The sequence below is a fragment of the Pan troglodytes genome, chromosome 4 (genome assembly GCF_028858775.2).
Source record: "Pan troglodytes isolate AG18354 chromosome 4, NHGRI_mPanTro3-v2.0_pri, whole genome shotgun sequence".
NCBI classification, from domain to species: Eukaryota; Metazoa; Chordata; class Mammalia; order Primates; family Hominidae; genus Pan; species Pan troglodytes.
The window spans coordinates 80,320,834-80,346,837 of NC_072402.2; the positions used below are offsets into that span (position 1 = coordinate 80,320,834).

Sequence of the window (26,004 nt, forward strand, 5' to 3'; positions counted from 1 at the left end):
AGAGAAATATATATTAATCATATAATCACACAATAAGTATAAGATTGCAACTGTGACAAGGGCAACTAAGAAGAGATGTCTGGTGCTCTGAGAGCATAGCAAGGGTTTGACCCATCAAGGTCACGAGGGGTTGAATGAGTTGCGATCCCCAAGCATGAGGGTAAACCAGGTAAAGGGAAGAAGGGAGAACATTCTAGGCAGGGAGAACATGCAAAGCCCCCTGGTGGGAGGGAGCATGGTGAACAGGAGGCCAAGATAGCTGGGATAGAGTGAATAAGGAGGAAGATGCTGAAAAGGCAGGTGGGCCATACCACAGAGTCTTGTGGGCCACATGGAAGAATTTGCTTTATCCTGAGAGATGAAAGCACAGAGGATTTGATCAGATTTGCATACCAAACCAGTTCTGGACATGAAGGATGACAATCCCTATTATAATTGGTTGCTTCTGGTCAAGTATTTCATCTTTAATTGTTGACCCAGAAGACTACGTACAGCCATGCTGCCTAGACCGGGTACTCTAGAACATAAACTCTTCCAGGGCAGAGCCACCTACTTTTGACTTGTAGGTGTGATTTGCACAATGCATTCACTTATTAGAAGGTTGATTTTAAAAGACTGGCAATCGGCCTGGCACAGTGGCACACGCCTGTAATCCCAGCACTTTGGGAGGCCAAGGTGGGTGGATCACTTGAGGTCAGGACTTTGAGAACAGCCTGGCCAACATGGTGAAACCCTTCTCTACTAAACATACAAAAATTAGCTGGGTGTGGTGGCGCATGCCTGTAGTCCCAGCTACTTGGGAGACTGAGGCAGGAGAATTGCTTGATCTTGAGAGGCAGAGTTTGTAGTGAGCTGAGATCGCGCCATTGCACTCCAGCGTGGGTGACAAAGCAAGACTTTGTCTCAAATAAATAAATAAAAATAAAGGACTGACAATCATCTAGCCTAGTCTTTTTACATCAAAAAGCTAGGCGTTAGGCCAGGCATGGTGGCTCACTCTCACCAGTAATCCCAGCACTTTGGGAGGCCGAAGTGAGCAGATCGCCTGAGCTCAGGAATCGGAGACCAGCCTGGGCAATGTGGCAAAACTCCATCTCTACAAAAAATACAAAAATTAGCTGGGCATGGTGGCATGTGCCTGTAGTCCCAGCTACTCAGGAGGCTGAGGTGGGAGGATTGCTTGAGCCCAGGAGGTTGGGGCTGCATTGAGCTGAGATCACAACACTGCACTTAGCCTGGGCGACAGAGTGAAACCCTATCTCAAAACAAAAAAAACTAGATGTCTTACATAAATGCTGCCTCATTTAAACCCCACCAGAGTCCCATCAGGAAGATGTTACTGTTATTCTTGCCGTATGGGTTCAGATAGGTTAAATAACATGTTCAGGTTACTCCACTACTAGATGCCCAGGAAAAATATTCAAAACCCTCCAAAACTCCTTCCTTAAAGAAGCCCAAGTCAAGGGCAAGTAGGTGCGATACTGAAAGGTTGTTCCTACAGGCTGCATCTTTGAGAGTGCTGTTGTAAATAATTTTCACTACTGCCACACCTACTTTGACCCCTAAGAACCAGGGGAGAGGCCCCGTCTTCCTCTTTCTAGTTATGTGCTTGCTCATTGGGGTGTGCCAGCAGCACGCCGGCCTCCAAAGGCCTGCCAAGCAACCAAGCATAAAACTGGCCTACACAGACTCTTTTTAGGCAAGTAATTAACACCTGTCTTTTCTCCTCCAGTTTTATTCAAATAGCCTAGTAACTAATAGAGCCGGTTCATCAAAGCAGTTACAGTCAGTGTCTTGAAGCTTGACTGCTCAATGAAGTTCAAGGCAAAGTACCTTTAAAATACAGTTCTAATGTCCTATGTGTAGGAGGTGTTTCTTCCTAGCAACATCCTTGGGGCACAAATAACTTTTGCCTGGGAAAACATCAGTATTCTCAAAAATAATGACACTTAACTTTTCTCCAAGGTTCTACATTTTCTCTTTCTGAAATGAGTAACAGGACAAATCAGACAGGTTCTGAGAGCCTGTACTTTCGTAGGAGGCGTGGGGAGCAAGGTTGGCACAAAAAAGAATTGAGGCATTGTTTCTGCTCTGGCACAAGAAAGTAGGACAAAGCCCTGAATTTCATGGGTGGGTTCTGATTCACCCTTTGCATTTCTTTTTTTCCTTTCCTTTTTTTTTTTTTTTAAGACGGAGTCTCGCTCTGTCGCTCAGGCTGGAGTCCAGGGGCGCGATCTTGGCTCACTGCAACCTCTGCTTCCAGGGTTCAAGCGATTCTCCTGCCTCAGCCTTCTGAGAGTAGCTGGGACTACAGGCGCCCGCCACCACGCCCGGCTTTTTTTTTTTTTTTTTTTTTTTTTTTTTTTTTTTTTTTTTTTTGAGACGGGGTTTCACCATGTTGGCCACTGACCTCACCTCGTGATCCACCCGACTCGGCCGCCCAAAGTGTTGGGATTACAGGCGTGAGCCACGGCGCCCGGCCAGCATTTCCTTTTAATGTTCATATCCAACAATGAGGAGAGATGAGGAGCAGGGAGTCTGGGGGATGGGCATGGAGAAGGTAAGGAAGAGGTGAAATGCAGGCAGTACATATGTACTTGATGGAAGACACGAAACATAAGGCCAGAGAAACTAGACCATCAGAAGAGGGACTGGAAGAGGAAAGAGAATGGTTGAAAACGAACTGAGAAACTAAAGGGAAGAAAGCGAGGAAACAGAGGGAAAGAGGAAATGCTTACATGGGGGCAAGTACTGTTCTGTCCTTACCACTAAAGATCTGGCACGTGATCTGGTCTCCCTCTCACTTGACTCCAGCCAGACTGATCTTCTTGCTCTTGAACATTCATTCCTTCATCTGGACCCTTCCACTTGCTGCTCTTCCTTCAGGCATCTCCCAGGCCTGTCCTTCCTTCCTTCAAGTGGTCTCCCTAACCACACTCTACATGAAATAGCACCTCCCTTACCCTTATTTTCCTTACTCTGCTTTATTTATGCTTGAAGCTCCAGTCACCATCAGACAGAATTTCTGTGTTTTGGCTACTGGCTGTTGTCTGACATATACCCGCTCCTAGAACGTAAACTCCACGGGAACAGGGACTTTGTTTTGTTCCCTGCTGTATCTCCAGCACCTACAACACTGCCTGACACCCTGCTGGGTGACCGATATACGCCGGATGGCTCAGGGAGTGGGTGCAGGTCGAGGAAAGGGTATAGCAAGAGGTATGTCCGGGAGGGATGTTTAGGGTGTGCTTTTAGTCCAACAGAAAAGCACTTTCCATCCTTTTTCTATTTCTCTCCTCTCCTTCTCCCTCCCTCCGCACTTCAGAGGTTGGGGAAAAGCTGCGGGAAAGCAGGAAATAAGGAAAAATCCTAAATTGCCCAGCTCGAATTCCAATGAAAAATTAATGAGCGAGGAAGACAGGGAGGCAGGGAATAAATGCACATGCAAAAGTGAAGGAAACCAGTGGAAAGCAAAGAAAAAGGCGAACAGACGTCACTCTCTCTGGTCACGCTCCCCGACTCCCCAGAGGACAGGCGAGGCGCTTCTGGCACACGCCCCCGTCGCCCCGCGGCCGCGCGGCGTCACCACCACTTCGGAGAAGGCCAGGCCCCTCTTCCCCCGCGGGCTTCCCCGCGCCCGCACCGCCGAGGCCCCAGCACGCGCCCGGGGGAGCCGCGAAGACGGCGGGGACTACAGCTCCCAGGATGCCGAGCACAGGCGCGCCTGCGCAGTGCGGTCGGAGGCGGCGGTCTGTTCTCCGCTGAGGAGGAGCGGGGCAGAGGAGGGAGGCAGCGGGTGAGAGTTCAGAGTTCAGCAGCAGCAGCCCGAGCCCATGATTCCCATATGCCCTGTAGTTTCTTTCACCTATGGTGAGTCTAATGTGGCCCGCGAGGCCTCTGCCCGGCCCCCTCCCTGGCCCCGGGCAGCGGGGAGCCGCGGGGGTTGGGGCAGGCTCCGGGGAGGAGGCGGCGGCCGCCACCCGGGCGTGCGAGTGAGTGAGGGAGTGCGAGGCGGGAGGGGGAGGCGGCGCGGCCGCGGCCTGGGCCCCGCCAGGGCTGCTCTCACGGCGCCTCTCTCTTTCTCTCCCTGCCCTCCCTCGGCGTCTCGGCTCCTCTGTGTCTCTTGTCCCGCCATGGGACCCGACTCTTCGTGCCCGCCGCAGTGCCCAGCCGGCTGGGGGAAGATGCCAAAATGGCGACCGGCAACTACTTTGGATTCACCCACAGCGGGGCGGCGGCGGCGGCGGCTGCGGCCCAATATAGGTAACGGCATCCTGCCTTCTCCCTGTTCGCCCCTTGCTCTCCCCTCGGCCCCGATCCTGTCGATGCGACGCCCCCGCGCCCGCCCCCAGCCATCCCAGAGCCCCGGCCCGCTGCAGGCCTGGCCCGGCCCAGCCCCGCGGCCTCTCCCGCCCCGCCTTGCCCGGCCCGCGGCGGGGAGCGGCCCCCAGTAGGGGGGAGGTAGAGACGGCGGAGGTGTAGGGACGTGGAGGCCTCAGGGCCCTTCAGCGGCCCCTTAACTAAAATGGCCTCCTGCGGCCGCCGAGCGGAGCCGCCACCGCCGCCCGGCAGGCCCCCCAGTCCCCGCGTCCGCGCGTCCAGCCCCCACCTCCCATCTTCTTCCCACTTGGGGGATGGAGAGGGTGGCTGAAGGGACCTCACGGGGAGTGCCGTGTCGCAGGTCCACTGGCTTCTCCTGCGACGCCTCTCTGCGTCGTCGCCTGGTGCTTCAACCCCCGGAGCCCAGATAACGTGTCGTTGTCTCGGGTACCTTTTCCTCCGCCGTGGGGCTTCTTCCCCAGACGCTCCATCGCTAGCGAGTCCTGCTGACAAACTGCGGGTGTCACTGTGTTCATCGGGTTCCTTTAGTTTTTCCTGCAAGGAGAGAGGTTCACATACCAACCACCTGTAAATTGTGTAGTTCTTAGACTGGAAAAGATGTGCGAAGTTTCTAGTGCTGATAAATGAGTGCCCAGCCTTGTTTGAGCTATGGAGTTTAGGCCCCAGGTGGGCCTGTCATTCTCCTTGCGGGGGTCTTTCCCCTGCGGGGAATGGTGAGGAGGGAAGAAGATGCAAGTGAGATTGTACTGAGTCATTGTAATGCACCGGATGAAATCCCTACTTTAAGGGAAGCTCTCATTTCTGAAGTCTGTAGTTCATTATACATGTTACCAAAGACAAACACAACAGTGGATTGTTAAATTGTTACTTTTGAGTCAATCTGAGACTTTTGATTCAGGCCATAAGCGCACACGGCTCCTGCGTGATATGCTTTTTATGTATGTTAGATGTTGGTTAAACCCAGGCAGTTTTTTTCATTTGATTTACTTCAGGAGGCACGGTGTTTAATGGAAAGGGCATCATTGGGAGCCAGAAGACCCGAGTTCAGTCTCTTTTGCTCTTGATTTTTTTTTTTTGAATAAATAATTTTTCTTACAGAGAAAGGACCTATGTTGCCCAGGCTGATCTCGAACTCCTGGGCTCAAGTCCTGCCTCGGCCTCCCAGAGTGCTAGGATTACGGGCATGAGCCACCACACCTGGCCTCTTTTGCTCCTGATTTTATGACGTTGGGAACATCATATAGTTGGGTTTTCATGCTCATCATCTGTAAAATGAGATGCTGGGCAAACTATCTTTTTGGGCTGAAACTTGTGGTTTTGAGAAACCAGGTTACTGTATTCCATGGCATCCTAAGATGCCATTTGTTGTAAAAGGTACCATTATTGTAGGTAGCACTAAAAAAAAATGCTGCCAGTTAAGACACTGCTTAAGACTCCATTAAGAGATGTCAAAATGTATAAATGTGCATCATATTGGTGAAACTAGATTTTACTAATTGTTGAATGCCATGTGGCATTTTACAAGTGTTTTTTCATGAGGCCTGCATTCCAGAAAAAGCACTGAGATGACAAATTATTACAGCAAAATCTTGGGGCATTTCAAGTATTAGCAAATCGTTTGCTTATAATTTTTGATAATTAGACAACAAAAAAAGTTTCAGCTACTTTGATAAAACTTTTTAGGACTTTTAAAAAATTCAACAGCTTTTTGGGGTACAAGTGGTTTTTGGTTACGTGGATTAATTATATAGTGAATTCTGAGATTTTAGTAGGGCTAATAATTTTCAAGGAGAGGAAAAAACCATCTTTTTCTCAGAAGAGATAGCTAATCAGCATCTGTGCCATAAATCTGCTGGCAATTACTAGTATTCCGTCTAGAAAAGATTGTGTTTAACCATTACAATTTTACTTGTTTTACTCAGGTTTTTTCTGTTTTTCTCATATGGGCTGAGTGATAAGATTTGTTGAATTACTAACTTTATTTACTGTAAAGTGGTGGGTTCTTTGTGGCACTTCTGAAATGTTTTTCCTAAATGCAGACCTACAGATAGAAATGAAGAAAGGAAATGCTGATTTAAAGATAATTAATAATTTTTTGATAAAATATTTATGTGATTGTTTTATCCCAGTATAGGGAACTGTGACAGAATTTCTGTTTCTAATAATTTTTTTTTTGGCTTTGAAACTCAAAAGTTTAAACTGTAACAACAATCCAGGTTACTAAGTTGATTAAGTGTACATCTGATGAGAAAAGACTAGTCTTTTGACATTACTTATATTGCTAAAACTTAGGCACTCTTGTACATAAGGCCTTGTATATAAACATAGTACATGAAAAGTGTTTGCATTTAATGGCAAGAAATCAGGCCCAATAATACTGGGAATTTTGGCAAGGAAGATGAATGAATAACATTAATAACAAAAGCACATGCAAAAAGTGTGGTGGTGATGCTAATTTTTCTTCCTGGCTGGAAATAATTATAATGGAAATTTTAGAGATGGAAGACCAAGGTCTACTTTACTAATATTTTTTCAAATTTGAAGATCTCAAACTCAGGAAAATCTTAAGTACAGTTCACGCCTGAAAACATATGCAGTTTTTTTTTTTTTTCCAATCAAATTTGGATAGAAAATAGAGTATTCATGGAGGGCCAACTTTTTGTATTCGCAGGTTCCACAGGGCCTACTGTGGGACTTTATGTATGGATTTTTGTATACGTAGCGGTCCTGGAACCAATCCCCTGCTTATATGGAGGGATGACTGTATTTATGTGTAAATGATGTGATTGAATTGCTTCACCTATCATTGAATACAGATAAAGTAAACATCCTACACCTAAATGTAATTCCAGAGGCCAGGCGTGGTGGCTCACGCCTGTAATCCCAGCACATTGGGAGGCTAAGGCGGGTGGATCACCTGAGGTCAGGGGTATGAGATCAGCCTGACCAACATGGCGAAACCCGGTCTCTACTACTAAAAATACAAAAGTTAGCTGGGCATGGTGGCGGGCACCTGTAATCCCAGCTACTCTGGAGGCTGAGGCAGGAGAATCGCTTGAACCGGGGAGGTGGAGGTTGCAGTGAGCCAAGATCGTGCCATTACACTCTGGCTGGGCGACAGAGACAGACTCCGTCTCAAAATAAAATACAATAAAAGTAATTCCAGCTCTTAGTTTTCTTGATTACAGCTCTGTAAGATATTTGATTAAATTTATTTTAGATTTAGACTTTTTAGCTTGTTAATATTTGAGATTCATAATGGCACACTAAAGATCAGATTCTTTAAGATGTAAAGATCTGTAATAATGAATTTGTCAAGTATGGCTACTAGTAACTTGTAGATTAGTTACCACGTTTTTCATTTGTGTTCATGCATATTAGACAATTTTGTGGTAAGCGTTTCTCAGTCTTGTGTTCTAAGTCCCATAAACTATGGAATTTTTTTTTTTCCTGTTTTGTATTTTTTGTTTTTTTTTTGTTTTTGAGACAGAGTCTCCTTCTGTCACCCAGGCTGGAGTGCAATGGCACGATCTTGGCTCACTGCAACCTCTGCCTCTCGGGTTCAAGTGATTCTCCTGCCTCAGCCTCCTGAGTAGCTGGGATTACAGGCGTGTGCCACCACGCCTGGCTAGTTTTTGTATTTTTAGTACAGACGAGTTTCACCATGTTGGCCAGGCTGGTCTCAAACTTCCGAACTCAGGTCCTCCGCCCGCCTCAGCCTCCAAAAGTGCTGGGATTACAGGCATGAGCCACCGCGCCCAACCTTGTTTTGCATTTTTTTAAGTCAAGTAAATAATGCCAGTTAAGTATTCGTTTGTATGTGTTTACATGTGTACGTTTCTGATAGCATGTTAATTTGAGGGTGCACAGGAGAAAGCAGATTTCAGACATGGTGAAAATGTAAGGATGGCTTCATGGCCAAAAGGGAACTTGGTTAGGTAGATAACCTGTTAAGAGTAGAGTACCTTTTTTGTTTGAGGAAATGCACTTACATAAATCTAGTTTTATTTTTAAATAAATCTTGCGGAGAGAACTATTATGACAGTTCTAAGGACTTTAGGATAGCAAAGAATATGAGGAAAGGTAATTCTCAGTAGAAAAAACTTCCTAATAGTTTCATAGGATCAAAAATCATTTTTTTAAACTTCTTCATTGTCAAAGATAGAGAAGTTCTGATAGGAATTCTTCAGTTTTTGAGGAGAATTCTTGGCATATACATTTATAAAAGCATATGTAATAAACGTTATAAAATAATCCCATTATATCCCACAATTAATGAGACATAACCATTTCTTTGAGGCTTTTTTTTTTTTTTAAGACATGGTCTCGCTCTCTCACCCAGGCTGCAGTGTAGTGGTGATCATAGCTCACTGCAGCCTTGAACCCCTGAGCTCAAGTGATCCTCCTGCAATGGGCTTCCAAGGTGCTGGGATTACAGGTGTGAGCCACTATGCCCAGCCTCGTCGAGAGTTGTAAACAGCCACTTTTTCTTTATTTATACTTTAGAAAAACCTTGGCCATAGCAGTAAGTGGATTTTGACTGTTGCTGTACCTTAAGCATCTGCCAGTCAAAAGAAGGCATCTCATCTAATGATTTTGAGATGTCTTAGAGACTTCCATTCCTAAAGGATGAGGTAACTCGGGTAGGGTAACAGTAGCTTGGATAGGCTGATAAGCTAATGAGTTTTCCTTTTTTCCTTTCTCTTTTTTACTTTTTATTTGAAAGTAGTGTTATTAAGAATATTGTGTCTTGAATTCAGGAAAGAATAAAGGTAACACTAGTAAGGTAGAAAAGGATTAAACACTGAGAAAGTAAAAAAACCAGGTGAACAGGTTTTTGAAACCAACCTTGGTGATGGAAATTTACTGGCTTTACAAAAAAAAGAAATATTGCAACGACTAATAACATCAATCCTTCCATTGTTGAATCAGAGACCTTAGGATGTACACTGCATGGATAAGCTTGAAATAAGATAATTTTCATTCCAAAAGGATTGTTGCTATTACACTGATGGTATAATGGCTATTAGTCTTAATAGAGTAGGGTGAGCCAGAATATCCCTGTATAGAATAGGTATCTGCTTGAGTATGCTTTTGTAAACTGCCTTATAGTACACTGTGAACAAAAGGACATAACTTTGGAACTATATAGAGTTTGAATCCCAGCTCCATCCCTTCAGGCACCCTGGCCAAGTATCAACTTCTCTAAGACTTGGTTTCCTCACCTGACTTGCCTTGAGGTGAAGTTTAAATATAAAATTTTCTAGCCTAGTGCCTGATTATCAATAGGCATTCCTATCAATGCTGTTTCCTGCAGAGATTTAAGTAATAATATTATAAGGGTTTTAGAAGGATTCCTTGGTTAATATCTATCATATATTTATATAGAGAGTTTCATAATCTCACAGTAAAATGTTTTAAAACATTTGGAGTCCTCATTACTAATAGAGAAAGAAGGAAAGTTTCTATTTACAGGTAACATGATTATTATGCTTGTCAGGCAAGAATATGAGAACTAATAAGAGTACAGCAAGTTTTCTGGATCTATGATCAGGCAAAGGCCAGGAGCGGTGGCTCATGCCTGTAATCCCTGCACTTTGGGAGGCCGAGGTGGGCAGATCACTTGAGGTTGGGAATTCGAGACCAGCCTGACCAACATGGGGAAACCCTGTCTCTACTAATACTACAAAATTAGCCAGGCGTGGTGGTGCATGCCTGTAATCCCAGCTACTCGGGAGGCTGAGGCAGGAGAATAGCTTGAATCCAGGAGGTGGAGGTTGCGGTGAGCCAAGATCGCGCCATTGCACTCCAGCCTGGGCGACAAGAGTGAAACTCCATCTCAAAAAAAAAAAAAAAAAAAAATCAGATAAAATCAGTAGCATTCTTGTTTCATCAATATTGAATTAGATTATTAAATTTCAAATAAGTCCTGTTTATGTATAGCCACCAAATCTATTAAGTAAGCAGGAATAAAACAAATGAAGTATTCAAGACACTTTGAAGAGAAAATACAATAGGATAAAAAAGTCATAAAAGATGACAAAGATGGACTGTGTTCATGAGTGAAAAACCAATGCCATCAAATTATTATCTCCTATATATATTTAGCATTACTCCAATAAAAATCTCATAGGATTTTTGGTATAACTTGATAAAGGGATTTTAATGTATATAGTGAGGAGAGTGTTCAGCTAAAAATATCATGAAAGTCTTGCAGAAATGATAAGGAAGGACTTGTAATATCAGATACCAAAATATTATTAATAGAAAAATGTGGTATTGGTACAGGGATAGACAGATTATTGAGTTAAAATAGAGATCCCAGAGATAGACATGCTTATATAAGCAGTTGGATTAGAGTATATATCTAATATATGTCTGTTTAAATAGATGTATTTGTTTAAAAAATAATCAGCTACATTTTTACTCAGAGACATAGATCATCAGGTTAATCAGAAGACCATTCAGGCTTATAAATGTTGTAATTGATGAAGTATGTTAGTATTATTTGGATGGATCTTTAGTCTACTTATTAAAGGTGCTTGACTATTAATTGTCCATGACACCACTCTGTCAGAATACAGGATTAGAGTGATTGTTCTGAGTATAGCGTTTCTTAGTATTTCATGAAAGCCATGTACAGTACAGCTTTTATTCATACAGAGATAAAATGAATGAAATAAACTTTGGGTTTTTTTGGTTTTATTTGAATATTAGTCTTGTATACACTTTATATTAAAGTGCATTTGTAGGGAATAATTCACTTATTTAATATTTTATGAGCATCTACAATATGTATAGTCCCTGCTTTCAGGGAGTTTACACTTCTGGGGCATGAGGGTGGAGACAGATGAGTCTACAAGTAACTATGCCATTATAATTAAGTTTTAATGAAATACTAAAATGGGAAATTGGAGGATTTTGACTATGGAGTTTGAGGTAGACTTCGTGTTCTTTCATTCTGAAAATCAAGGGAAGGTCATTTTAGACAAAGGAAAAGTATTGAGCCAAGACAAATATCTGGATTGCATGATATAATAGAGACTGGGTTGGCTCTGAAGTCAGACTACCTGAGCTGAATCTGGCTCCTCCTATTACCTGCCATGTGACCTTGGGCAAACAGTTTCTTGTTCGTTTTTTTATCTATAAATTGAAGATAATATTTTCTTTGCCTCATAGGAAAACTGCACATGTAAGAGAATAGTTCAATGAAATGTCATAAACCGAGTGTACCTGTGTAACTTGCACTTAAATTAAAAACAAAAACAGAACATTATCAATATCCCAGGAGGTTTTTACATTCTCCATTGTGTTGTTTTGAGGATTCACTATTATTTGTAAAGTGGACCTGGCAGTGACTCACACCTGTAACCCTAGCACTTTGGTAGGCCTAGGCGGGAGGATTTTAATCCCAGGATTTTGAGACTAGCGTGAACAGCAAAGTGAGACTCTGTATTATTAATAAAATGAAGAAAAGAAAACATTATTTGTGAAGTGTTCAGAACAGTATCTGGCATATATTATATCTCTATCAATGTTAGCCATTATTCAGTAGGTGGCTGGTGAATATGGATGAAACTAGAGAAAGTACACTGCCTGGCATATATCAAGCATTCAGTAGACATGTTTTAAATTATTTATAGAAAAATAAAGAATACAACTATGGGGCCAGGCACGGTGGCTCACGCCTGTATTACCAGCACTTTGGGAGGCTGAGGCGGGCGGATCACAAGGTCAGGAGATCGAGACCATCCTGGCTAACACGGTGAAACCACGTCTCTACTAAAAATAAAAAAAAAAATCAGCCGGGCGTGGTGGTGGGCGCCTGTAGTCCCAGCTACTCGGGAGGCCGAGGCAGGAGAATGGTGTGAACCCAGGAGGCGGAGCTTGCAGTGAGCCGAGATCGCGCCACTGCACTCCAGCCTGGGCGACAGAGCGAGACTCCATCTCAAAAAAAAAAAAAAAAAAAGAATACAACTGTGGTTACCAACTTTAAGGTAGGACCAGGGAAAGAAATAAATACTGTGTGAACAGAGAGCCAGGAGAATTTAGGGTCATGAAAACCAAAAGATGATAGCAAGGTCGTCAGCTTTAGAGTTGCTGGATTAGGGATTTAGTACAGTTATCAAATTACTGGTGTAATTTTAATGAGTAGCCTTTGTAAGGAAACTAGAATCTGATCACTTGGAGCTACAGAAAAAAATAGCATAAAATTTTGCTTAAAATAAGTTTGTAGTCTAGTGTTCACATAGATACTTAAGAGCTCCAGAGGTCACATGGGCTTAAAGTATTGGGAAGCACTGTGGTTGAAATCAATCAAATGAAAATAAATTTTTTGAATTCATATTTCTGGGAAAAGCTATAGTATAAAATACACTACTAGTATGGTAGTCAGCATTAAATGGGCAAGGCATGTCTTTGAAAATAGGCTTGAAGAAATATGACCCTTTTTGATGGGAAAAACAATAAAACTGTTTAAACAATAACCATGTAGATGAGAGCAAAGAGTGCTGTGATTTATGAAAGTGGCTTTACAGCTTCTCTTACTTCCCCAATCCTGCCCATTCCCAAACCGTTTTATACTATAAGCATAATGGTCTCTATGAAATGTAAATTTAATCATAACACTCTTCTGTTTAAGTTACTATCAGAATATCTGGTTATCCTAGTTTTATATTTAGAAGTCTGTAATGCTTCACCCACATTTACGAAATTCACACACTTCCGAAAATATTCGTAGTAAGCTTGTAAAAGCTTGACAGTAAAAACTGAATTGACAGAAGGTTAGCTTTTTTCCCATCTCACTCAGTGTGAATATTCATACCTTTCCTTGAAGAAGTGTTAATACATTTGAGAAATGATGAAGGATTTATTTTTCGTGAGTATAAAAAGTTACAGAGGTCGGGTGTTGTGGTTCATGCCTGTAATCCCAGCATTTTGGGAGGCTGATGTGGGTGGATTCCTTGAGCCCAGGAATTGAGGTCACCAGCCTGACCTCAAGCAATCCACTTGCCTCTACAAAAATTAACCCCCCATCATGGTATACACCTGTGGTCCCTGCTCCTCGAGAGGCTGAGGTGGGAGGATCACCGGAGCCTGGGGAGGTCAAGGCTGCAGTGAGCCTTGATCGAGCCACTGCACTCCAGCCTGGGTGACAGAGTGAAACCCTGTCTTTAAAAAAGAAAGAAAGAAAAAGTTACAGAGTACTTCATTTTAATTAATTTATGGTATCCTTCAGAGTTTATTGTACCCAACCAATAGTGAGTTTCTTTTTTGAGTAGTTCTAGTTACAAGGATTGACATTCCATGACTTTTATTTCTTAGAGGCCTTCCAAAGAGCAAAGAAAACATTTCCCTTATTTTTCAAAATGGAATAAAATTCATCCTATCTAGCAAGATTTATATCATGGGATCTTAAACATTTTGTTGTTTTATCATTCTGTGAATTATTTCCTCTATCACGTATTCCCAACTATGTTAAAGACTAATATAATTGGAAAATGGAAGAATGTTGGAATCACCTACAAGGGTGGTACAGTAGTGAAATAACTGGATGATATTGCATTGCCCAAGTATCATATCTTCTTTCAAAAAGCTAGAAAAGAAAGTAGAGACACTAACTTCATAGTTGGCTTTTAGTTTTCCTTCAACACAGTTGAGAATGCAAAATTGTTCATTCTCTGCCCATACCAGCAAAGGAGAAGAAAGTTGACACAGGAAAATGTTTCCCGATTATCAGATATATCATAAGATGAATGCAAAAAGCACCGCTCTAGACCAATGATAATGTTGAAATTGTATAAGCAGAAAATCTCAGGCTACAAGTCTTCAGCTGATAATGTCCTACATGAATTTTTCAAACTCAAGAATCAATACATAATACATTTCTAAGGATTAAAAAGGAAATATGCCATTCTCATTCAGTTAGTCATTCACTAGAAGGGACTTCGTTTTATAATATTCTGTGAGGAGAACCAGAACATCCTATTTTGCTAAGCAGATACTTGGCAGAATTCTTTCACCTTTTTGTTGTTGTTTTGAGGCAAGGGTCTCGAACTCTAGCCCACGCTGGAGTGCAGTGGCACAATCTTGGCTCACTGCAAACCTCTGCCTCCCAGGCACAGGTGATCCTCCCTCCTCAGCCTCCTAAGTGGGACTACAGGCATGTGCCACCGTGCCCAGCTTATTTTTGTAGAGATGGGGTTTTTGCCATGTTGCCCAGGTTGGTCTCAAGCTCCTGGATTCAAGCGATCCGCCTGCCTTGGCCTCCCAAAGTGCAGGGATTACAGGCCTGAGCCACCGTGCCTGGTGAATTCTTTCATCTTTTGTGAAGTTTATGCACTAAAATATACTTGATATGGTTCATTAGTGGACAAATGCTGAAAACAGATGCTTTATATAAAAGTGATTGGAAAAAAGTAGTTGGTGTAGAAATGAGTTATTAGATTAAACATTCCAAATCTAAAATTGAAAATGTTTTGCAGGTAGGGAGTAAAGAAGATGGCCATCTCTTTAACAAAATAGGAGCCATCAGACGTTTCAGAAAAAATTTTTATGGATTGTATTTTGACCCTGCAAGTGCAGGAAGAAGAACCAGAAGTAATGATGAACCAGATAGAACTTGTTAGAGATATATTTCAAATCTGGAGTCAGCATTTGTGAGGTGGGCATGTTCCAAGTTTGTGCATCAAAATTGAGCAGTTAGCTGTGTTTAGAGAACATGGTCCATATACCTTTGAAGTCAGGGCAATATGGAATAAAAATTCGGGTTTACTATAATTTTTTAACTACTGTAATTCTTATTTATAGAAGTTTCTAATCGTTCTTTTTCGTTATCCCTTATTTTAATGGAAATTATTTGTTAAATGACTAAAATTAAAATAATTTAAAAGATCCAGTGGACGCAGATGGGAAATGGTGATAGCTGTCTTTCCTGGTGAGTTAAAGATTACAAGAAAATTAACAATTTTCATACGACATTTAACCACCTTGCTCCCCTGTGGTCTACACCATTCTAGTGAGTTGGTAGGAATTGTAGGATAAGCTGTCTTATTCTAGTGTTTAAGAAGAAATCAAGCGGCAGGGCACAGTGGTTCATGTCTATAATCCCAGCACTTTGGGAGGCTGAAGCGGGAGGATCACTTGAAGCTGAGTTTGAGACCAGCCTGGGTAGCATAGCAAGACCTCATCTCTGTTTAAAAAAAAAAAAAAAAACAATTAGCCAGGCATGGTGGAGTACACCTGTGGTCCCAGCTACTTAGAAGACTGAGGTAGGAGGATCACGTGAGCTGGGGATGTTGAGGGTGCAGTGAGCTGTGATTGCACCACTGCACTCCTTCCTGGGTGACAGAGTGAAAAAAATAAAAAGAAGAAATGGAACCTAAATTTAAATTTCTTCTAAAATCTATGGTAATAAAATTATTATTATAATAACATTGCAAAGATAATGGGAGCATGACATTACAACATCAAGAATAAGGAATAGCCAGGTGCTGTGGCTCACACCTGTAATCCCAACACTTTGGGAGGCTGAGGGGAGAGGATTACTTGACCTCAGGAGTTTGAGACCAGCTATATATAAAGAACTCTTAAAACTCAACAAAAGTCAAATAATCCAATTTAAAAATTGGCAGAAGACTTAAATAGAAACTTTACCAAAAATGACATACAAATGGCCAAAAAGCATATGAAAAGACGCTCAACATCACTGACTACCATAGAAATGCAAATCAAAACCACAATGGGCCATCACCTCACATTTAGTGAGCTATTACCTACATTATAGTAAACCCAATTTTTTATTCCATATTGCCCTGAAAGGTATATGGACTGTGTTCTCTAAATACAACTAACTGTTCAACTTTGATGCACAAACTTGTAGTGGCGCAATCAAAGTTCACTGTACCCTCAACATCCCCAGCTCAACATAGCGAGACCAGCATCTCTGCAAACAATTACCCGGGTTTGGTGGCAGGTTTCTGTGGTCCCAGCTACTCAGGAGGCTGAGGTGGGTGGATCGCTTGAACCTGGGAGGTTGAGGCTGCAGTGAGCCACGTTTATACCACTGCACTCCAGCCTGGGTGACAAAGTGAGACCCTGTGTCCAAAAAAAAAAAAAAAAAAAAATAGCTGGGCATGCTGGCACACATGCGTAGTCCCAGCTACTACTCGGGAGGCTGAGGTGGGAAGATCATCTGAGTCTAGTCTGCAGTGAGCCATGATCTTGCCACTGCACTTACTGGGAAACAGTAAACCCTGTTGGGTTAAAAAACAAAAACAAAACAAAAAGAATAAAGTTGCTTTGTCTTTGGGGTGATTCTGTGAGGAAGTTTGTCTTTTTTTTTTTTTTTCAATGTTATACCTAATTTAAAGACATTTAAATGTCAGTAGTTTCGTAGATACATAAAATGCCACAATTTGTCCTAGAAAAGTCCAACACTGTTGAGCATTAAACTTGGACTAAAGGGAAGGTCAGATTGTGTTTCATGTGCCATGAAAGAGAAAGAAATGTTGTATCTATCAACTACTTTGCTGTTTTACCCAAAATTGAAACATGCACACACACAGTATGTTTTCTAAGGTACGAAAAGCACATTTAATGTGAATAACAGAAGCTGTCTATGTTTTCTTTAGATTTTTCCCACTTCATTCTTTATAACTGCAGAAATACAATATTCTGTTTCCACCTGGTAGTGGTTCCTCTAGAAATGTAACATGAATATTTCACTTAGTCTAAAGTTAGTCATTAGTTTTATTCCCCTAACCAATAGACTTAAAATATTTTAAACTTGATCAGTCCTCCTGATTTTGTGTTCTTGTTATATGATAGCTCAGATTTTTTTAACCCCGTGACCAATTACTGTTGGACACAATTACTTGTTTTATATGGTCAATGATTATTTAAGTTTACCTTCATATTTACCACTCTTTTTGCTCAACATTCATTCATTCTGAGATCATTTTTATTCTTTCTAAAGTAAATCTTTGAGAATTTCCATTAGCGTGGGTCTAAAAAACAGGTTTTCCCTCTTGCTTTCGTTTTTTGAGACAGGGTCTCACTGTGTTGCCCAGGCTGGAGTGCAGTGGTGCAATTTCAGCTCACTGCAGCTTCAACCTCCCGGGCTCAAGCAGTCCTCCCACCTCAGCCCCCTGAGTAGCTAGGATTACAGGCACGCCACCATGCCTAGCTAATTTTTGTATTTTTTAGTAGAGACAGAGTTTCACTGTGATGCCCAGGCTGGTCTCAAACTCCTGGACTCAAGAGATCTGCCTGCAATAGCCTCCCAAAGTGCTGGGATTACAGGTGTGAGGCACCACAATCAGCCTGAGATTTTTTTGGTTTTTTTTTCTTCATCTTAAAATATCTTTGATTCTACCTCCTTGAGTAGTCATCACTTAATCTCTGTAGGCAGTTTTTTCCCTCTGGCTGCTCATAAGAGTTTTTCTTTATCTTTCATGTTTACAGTTTCACTTAGATATATCTTACTGTGAATTCTTGTTTACTAGGGTTTCTTGGGACTCCTGAATCTGAACATTGTTATCTTTCATTAATTTTAGGGAATCTCTTGACGTTTTTTTTCTATATTCCTTCCTAGTCTTTCTCTCCATTTGTAATTCCAATTAGATGTAAGTTAACCACTTTTTATTTTATCTTCCAAGTATTTTAATCTCTTTAAAGTTTTTCATCTCTTCCTCTCTCTCTGTGCATTCTGGGTAATTTTTACAGATAATTTTCTCATTCACCAGTTTATTGCCAGCCATGTTTAATTAGTTATGCAATAACCTATCTGAGTTCCTGACTATAAATTTGTCAGATGATTTAGTTTTAAAAGTTCATTTGGTTGTTTTTGACCCATCTTGTTCCTTAGTCTTAGTTTTGACAATCTCTTTTACTTCAAGTGTGCTTAAACATTTTGTATCCAATAATTCTAATGCTTGTGGTCTCAAAAAATTTTTTTTCTTTTAATTCTGTACACTTTTGCTTATATTAGTGTATTTCCCTTGGGTTTTATCATGATTTTTTTTTTTTTTTTTTTGAAATAGGGTCTCACTCTGTCACCCAGGCTACATCCCAGGCAACATCACCCAGGATTGCAGTGGTGCAGTTGTGGCTCACAGCAGCCTCAACCTCCTGGGTTCAAGCAGTCCTCCTGCCTCAGCCTTCAGGACCCCACCATACCTGGCTAATTAAAACAAAAAAATTTTTTTTTTAAAGGCAGGGCCTCCCTTTATTACCCAGCCTAGTGTCAAACTCCTAGCCTCAAGTGATTCTCCCTCTTTGACCTCCCAAAATGCCAGGATTACAAGCTTGAGCTACTGCGCCTGGCCTCTTAAGATTTTTTTGATTGAGGTTTCCTGTTTGTTGGAACGTTATTTGCAGCATTTACAGAAGAATATGTGTTTTGTGTGACCTGGAAGCACTGTCAGCCTTGAGTTACAGAGGTTAAGTATTTTCGGGTTAGGCTTGCTCAACAGGTAAGTGTAATGCAAATATTCCAAAATCGGAAACTTCTGGTCCCATGCATTTCAGATAATAGATAGTCAGTCTGAATTAAACTAACTTCTTGGTTGGGAATTTGCCTGGTCAGATAATGTGAATTCTAGAGTCCAAACCTAGGGGAAGACTGTCTTGTGCCTAAGAACTGTCAGGAAAGTATTTTCTCTTCTTTACCCACACCTGGCTTATTTTTGTATTTTTTAGTGGAGACAGGGTTTCACCATGTCTTGTGCCTAAGAACTGTCAGGAAAGTCTTTTCTCTTCTTTATCCAGAGCAAGACTGATATAGGAAAAAGTTTCCTTACAGTTCTCCCTTAAAAGATGGAAGAAGAGGCCAGGCGCAGTGGCTCAAGCCTGTAATCCCAGCACTTTGGGAGGCCAAGCCGGGAGGATCACGAGGTCAGGAGATCGAGACCATCCTGGCTAACACGGTGAAACCCCGTCTCTACTAAAAATACAAAAAAATTAGCCGGGCGTGGTGGCGGGCGCCTGTAGTCCCAGCTACTCGGGAGGCTGAGGCAGGAGAATGGCGTGAACCCGGGAGGTGGAGCTTGCAGTGAGCCGAGATCACGCCACTGCACTCCAGCCTGGGCGACAGACCAAGACTCCGTCTCAAAAAAAAAAAAAAAAAAAAAAAAAAGATGTAAGAAGACTTTTTTCTAATTCACCTACTGTGGTGGTTCGTTTGGTAGCCCCAAAGTTGTAAGCTGTTGCTTTCCAATTCTTCCATGTCTCTGCTAACACGGAAAGTGATATTTGTGCAGTAGCTTGCTGTGTAAGCTGAGAGATTGGAGCCTTGAATAAGGGATATTGCAGCTGCAGGCAACAGAATCGGGGCCTCCCTCAGGCCACTCATGCACTGTGCATTCTCCCTGAGAACTAACACCAACATCTGGTGGGACGCTCTGCTTTTATACTACTCAAAGTGTGGTAGGCAGACTGGTGCTGCTCTGTGACTTCTCTTGTTACTGCCTCATAAAAGGTATTTGTAGGATGATGTCAGTCACCCAACTGCTAAACGTACTATAATTGTTTGTTTTGAGACAGAGTCTTCCTCTTCACTCAGGTTGAAGTGTAGTGGTGCAGTCACAGCTCACTGAAGTCTCTAACTCCTCCTAGGCTCAAGTGATCCTCCTGTCTCAGCCTCTTGAGTAGCTGGGACTATAGGCATGTACCTACATGCTAGACTAATTTCTTTTTTTTGAGACAGACTCTCTCTGTTGCCCAGGCTGGAGTGCAGTGGCATGATCTCGGCTCACTGCAACCTCCGCCTCCTTGGTTCAAGCGATTCTCCTGCCTCAGCCCCCTGAGTAGCTGGGACTACAGGCATGTGCCACCACGCCTGGCTAATTTTTGTATTTTTAGTAGAGACAGGGTTTCACCATGTTGGCCAGACTGGTCTCGAACTCCTGACTTCAGGTGATCTGCCCACCTCGGCCTCCCACAGTGCTGGGATTACAGGCATGAGTCGCTGCACTCAGCCACACAGAGGTTTTTAATTTTGGTGTAGTCTCATTTGTCTAATTTTTTGCCTGTGCTTTTGATGTCACATCCAATAAATCATTGCCAAATTTCATGTCATGAAGCTTTTTTCCTTTGTGTTTTCTACTAAGAGTTGTATAGTTTTAGCTGTTACATTTAGATCTTTCATCCATTTTGAGTTAATTTTTGTATATTTTGTAAGGTGAAGCTCCAGCTTTTTTCCTTTTCGTGTGGATGTCCAGTTTTCCTAACACCATTTGTTGAGAAGACAACGCACTGAATGGTCTTGGCATCCTTGTCAAAAATTATTTGACTGTATATGCAAGGCTATGTATCTGGGTCCTCTATTCTATTTCATTGGTCTGTATGTCTGTATGCCAGCACTATACTGTTTTGATTATCATAGTTTGAAATTAGCAAGTGTGAGACTTCCAACTTTGTTCTAATATTTTAAGGTTGTTTTGCTATTAGGGATCTCTTGAGATTCCACAGGAATTTTAGGATAGATTTCTTTTCTGGCAAAAAAAAAAATCACTGGGATTTTTATAGGAATTTCACTGAATTTTTAGATCACTTTGGGTAGTATTAACATCTTAACAATAGTTTGCCTTCTAATCCGTGAACATGGGATGTCTTTCCATTTATTTGTGTCTTTAAATCTTCCAGCAGTGTTTTGTAGTTTTTAATACACACGTTTTTCACCTTCTTGGCTAGGTTTATTCGTAAGGTTGTTTTCTTTTCTTTTCCTTTTTTTTTTTTTTTTTTTTGGAGACAGAGTCTTGCTGTGTTGCCCAGACTGGCACGATCACGGCCACCTGCAGCCCTGACCTCCTGGGCTCAGGTGATCCCAGCCACCCAAGTAGCTGGGACTACATGCACGTGTCATCATGCACTACTAATTGTTTTTTGTATTTTTCGTACAGATGAGGTCTCACTATATTGTCCTCCCAGCTTAGCCTCTGAAAGTGCTAGGATTACAGGCGTGAGCCAGCCACAGTACCTGGCCTGAGTTTTTTATTCTTTTTGACGCTATTGTAAGTGGAATTGTTTTCTTAATTGCCTGTTTATTGTTAACGTATAGGAATGCAACTGATTTTTGTATCCTGTAACTTTGCTTATTTCCTTTATTAGTTCTAACAGTTTTTTGTGGAGTGTTTAGTGTTTTCCATGTATAAAATGATGTCATCTGTGAACAGATGGCTTGATCTTTTTCAATTAGGATGCTTTTTTTTTTTTTTTTAGAAAGAGTGTTTCTTTGTCATCCAGGCTGGAGTGCTGTAGCACAATCTCAGCTCACTGCAACCTCCGCCCCCTGGGTTTTCAAGCAGTTCCCGTGCTTCAGCCTCCCAAGTAGCTGGGGCTACAGGCACGTGCCAGCATGTATGGCTAATTTATTGTAGTTTTATTAGAGACGGGGTTTCACTGTGTTGGCCAGGCTGGTCTCGAACTCCTGGGCTGAAGTGATCCACCTGCCTAGGCCTCCCAAAGTGCTGTGATTACAGGTGTGAGCCACCAGCACCTGGCCTAATTTGGATGCCTTTTATTTTTCCTGCCGTATTGCTTTGGCTGGAACTTAAGTACTATGTTGAATAGAAGCAGTAAAAGCATGCAGCTTTGTTTTCTTCCTGATCTTAGAGGAAAAGCTTTCAGTGTGTCATCGAGTGTGAGGTTAGCTATGGGCTTTTCATAGTTTTTATTATATTGAGGTTATTTCCTTCAATTCCTAGTTGGTTGAGGTTTTTTTTTTTTTTTCTTTTTTTAATCATAAAAGGATGTTGAATCTTGTCAAATGCTATTGAGATGATCGCTTGGGTTTTGTCTTCCATTTTATTAATGTGTATTACATTGATTTATATGTTAAACTTGTCACCGTATTTTAAACTGTTAAAGAAAACACAAATGTTGTAGAGAGTAGATGTGATGGTTAAGAGCACATACACACTGGGGCCACACTGCTTAGGTTCTGGCTTTTACTCTGCCACTTACTAGTGATTTCATATCTTGGGTTTAGATTAAACAATTTTCTGCTAGGTTTCTATTAATTATAAACCTTATTTTACTGTAATTAGTAGTTTTTATTAATGAATTAAGCAATTTTCCTGTTGCGTGACAGAAACTTTTTGCATAAAGGGATAATAAATAGAGACCAAGAAAATAAATGGTGAATAACCATTACAGACTCAAGTTAATGGTCTGCATCATGAAATGAAGATTCTCAAACTTTTGGGTTTCAGGATTCCTGTAGCACTTCTAATTATTCAGAACCCCAGAGTTTTTGTTTATTTGGGTTATATTGGTATTTACTATATTAGAATTAGGCTGGGCACGGTGGCTCATGCCTGTAATCCCAGCACTTTGGGAGGCCAAGGCGGGTGGATCACCTGAGGTCAGGAGTTTGAGACCAGCCTGGCCAACATGGTGAAACCGTGTCTCTACTAAAAATACAAAAATTAGCCAGAAGGTGGCAGCTGCCTGTAATCCCAGCTACTCGGGTGGCTGAGGCAGGGAAAACTGCTTGACCTAGGAGGCAGAGGTTGCAGTGAGCCGAGACTGTGCCACTGCACTCCAGCCTGGGCAACAGAGTGAGACTCCGACTCAAAAAGAAAGAATAAAACTATTACACATTAACCAAAAATATGCTTATGAAAAATTAGTTTCAAAAACAGTGAGATGAGAGGCATTGTTTTACACTTGTACAAATCTTTTTAATGTCTTAAATTAAGAATATTCTAAAATTTGCCTTTGCATTCAGACTGTTGCAGTAAATTATTTGGATTAAAATATATGAAGGCAGCCTGGCCTCACACCAGTGTGTAATTAAAAAGAGAACAACCTTGTGTGGACCTCCTGAAAGGGTCTCAGGAACCCTTAGAGGAGTCCCTGGATCACATTGAGAACCACTGTTGTATACAAATTAAAAACTCCCCAGAGACCTTTAAAGCATTCTGGTTTTATTTCTTTTGGTGCTAACCTCCACATCACTGAATAGTATTCCTCTTTTGCTATTTTGTAACTTATCAACTTTATGCATATATTTTTATTTCCTACAATCACAGTTTAGGACTGCATTGCATATGCTCTCTTCTCATTTCTCCTCTTCCCAAATTCAGACTATTTCTGTTAATTTAGACAGTATACTCCATTTCTAGTTCCATCAAAGCTAGACAGTATATGAGTACTCTGTAGTTTTTAAAAATTCTTGAAACTCTTGTGTTTCACTCCTTCTCTTTCCCTACTTCACTCCCCAAACTTAATGTATACTCTTATTTATGATAACGTTTACATTATATTCTGTAATCATAGTTTATCTTCTCTAATTTAGATTGATTCTAAAACTTTAAAGCAAAAACTTTTATCTTATCAATAGTATTTATTGTGGAGCCTAGTACCATTCTATGATTATGATTTCTAATGTGTTCCATTTTACAATCCTGTACCGCTTATTAGAAAATCTTCCTAGGCTCAAGTTCAAATGGATTTTTTCCTCTTTTATACCATACTGATTGCTCACCTATAAAGTCTTTTATTGGGATCATGCCTTTCTTGAGCAGTTTACATTTCCTGAATTCATTCATTACCTTTTTTTCTTTTCTTTTTTTTTTTTTGAGACGGAGTCTCACTCTTTCACCCAGGTGAGACTGCAGTGGCGTGATCTCGGCTCACTGCAAGCTCCGCCTTCTGGGCTCACGCCATTCTCCTGACTCAACCTCCTGAGTAGCTGGGACTACAGGTGCCCGCCACTGCGCCCAGCTAATGTTTTGTATTTTTAATAGAGACGGGCTTTCACCGTGGTCTCTATCTCCTGACCTCGTGATCCACCCACCTCGGCCTCCCAAAGTGCTGGGATTACAGGCGTGAGCCACCGCGCCCAGCCTACCTTTTTTTCTTAATCATGTTGTCATTTCTTAAAATTTGTCTAGGCTCCCTGTCTACTGGCTCTGTGCCAAGTCCTCTGTTTTTCTGGATATCTTTCTCTGAGAGGCTTCTGTCCTTCCCCTAATTCCAATCTATACTCACTTCTCTCTGGGCCTGCTGCCACCACAGCTGCTGACCTAGGCTTTCATCTGTTTGCAGGATCCCATGTTTTCTTGGTTTACTTTTTGTTTTAGCTGGAATATATCTTCATGTAGCTTCCTAAGAAAAGGTTATAGTAGGTAAACTCCTTCCATCCTTGAATGGTTAAAAAATCTTTATTCTGCCTCCATAGTTTGGCTGGGTACAAAATTCTACATTAGTAATCATTTTCCCTTGAATTTTGAAGATAATACCTTATCTTCTTGCTTTAGTGTTACCAGTAAGAAGTCTAGTTTTCATTTAGTTGCAGGTGCCCAGTTTTTCCCTCTCTGGAGACAGGATCTTTTTGTCTTGAAAAGTAAAATGCTATGTCTCTAGGTTTGTTTTTTTCACTCTGTTTTGCTCTCTGTGAGCTTTTTGAATTTGAAAACGTGGTTCACGTCAGGAGTGGGAAATTTTATTTCTTAATTTTTTTTATCTTTTTTCTTTTCTGTCATTCCTTCAGGCAGGACATTGGGCCTTCTAGACTTATCCTTTCTTTTATATTTTTCATATATTTATCTTGTCTATTTCTCAACTTTATCTTCTCTTCTAGGTAGTATAAAGTTCTTGTTTTATAGATACAAATTAGAGTTTTTGAAAATTCTCATCTGTGGCCTTCATATGTTCATTTCCCACATGGTCATTCTTAATTGTTTTGCAGTTTATAATAGGCTTTCTTCAGACATGTGGTGATTTGTGTTGTCTGTTCATTTTTTAAAACTTTTTTTAAATTAAAAAAAAATTTTTTTTGAGACAGGGGTCTCACTCTGTTGCCCAGGCTTGCAGTGGTATGATCTCAGCTCACTGCAACCTCTGCCTCCTGGGCTCAAGTGATCCTCTTGTCTCAGCCACCCAAATACCTGAGACTACAGATGCATGCCACGACACGTGGCTAATTTTTGTGTTTTTTGTAGTGATGGAGTCTCACTGTGTTGCCAAGTCTGGTCTCAAACTCAAGATCCAGCCTTCTTGGCCTCCCAAAGTGCTGGGATTACAGGTATTCCGTGCCCAGCTTGACTGTTATTTTTTTAAGCAGTAAGATTGCCTGGAAGTCTTGAAAGTCTTATTTTTTGTAGTGAGTCCCTGGCTCACTTTTTGTTGTTGTTGATAAGTAGGTAAGGAGCTGGCCATTTCTTGAGTAAGAATATAGAGTGTGTGTACTCTGTAATAATTGCTTACGTGCTTTCTTTTCCTGTTTCTCCTCAGGGAAAGTACTCTTCCATTTATGTCTGACGCTTGAAGTGTTTCTTGGCTTCCTTTTTTTTTTTTTTTTTTTTTTTTTTTTTTTTTTTTTTTTGAGACAGGTTTTACTCTGTCATCCAGGCTGGAGTGCAGTGGCACAATCATGGTTCACCGTAGCCTCAACCTCCTCTGCTCAAGTGATCCTCCCACCTCAGCCTCCTGACTAGCTGGGACTAGAGGCACACACTACCATGTGTGGCTAATTTTTTAAAAATTTTCTGTAGAGATGTGGTCTTTCTACGTTGTCCAGGCTGGTCTCAAACTCCTGACTTCAAGCAGTCCTGCTGCCTTGGCCTCCCAAAGTGCTGGGATTACTGGTGTGAGCCACCGTGCCCAGCCTTCCTCATGCTTTTGGTAGAAGATATGGTTCCAGTCCAGATGATGGTT

The 26,004-nt window shown here is 41.5% G+C and overlaps 1 protein-coding gene across 2 annotated transcripts in view; it reads left to right on the forward strand.

The window, feature by feature from the left end:
- The first annotated feature begins 2,773 nt into the window (after positions 1-2,773).
- The window catches only part of ZFR (zinc finger RNA binding protein), a 91,243-nt gene continuing 68,012 nt past the window's right edge, over positions 2,774-26,004 (forward strand). For both annotated transcript variants that reach the window (XR_010156931.1, XM_016953476.4), the window contains exons 1-2: positions 2,774-3,870; positions 4,164-4,263. Coding sequence is in view for 1 of the 2 variants with exons in the window: in XM_016953476.4 (XP_016808965.1) it covers positions 3,834-3,870; positions 4,164-4,263 (137 nt within the window). In the remaining variant the exon portion in view is untranslated. The remainder of the gene's footprint in view (positions 3,871-4,163; positions 4,264-26,004) is intronic.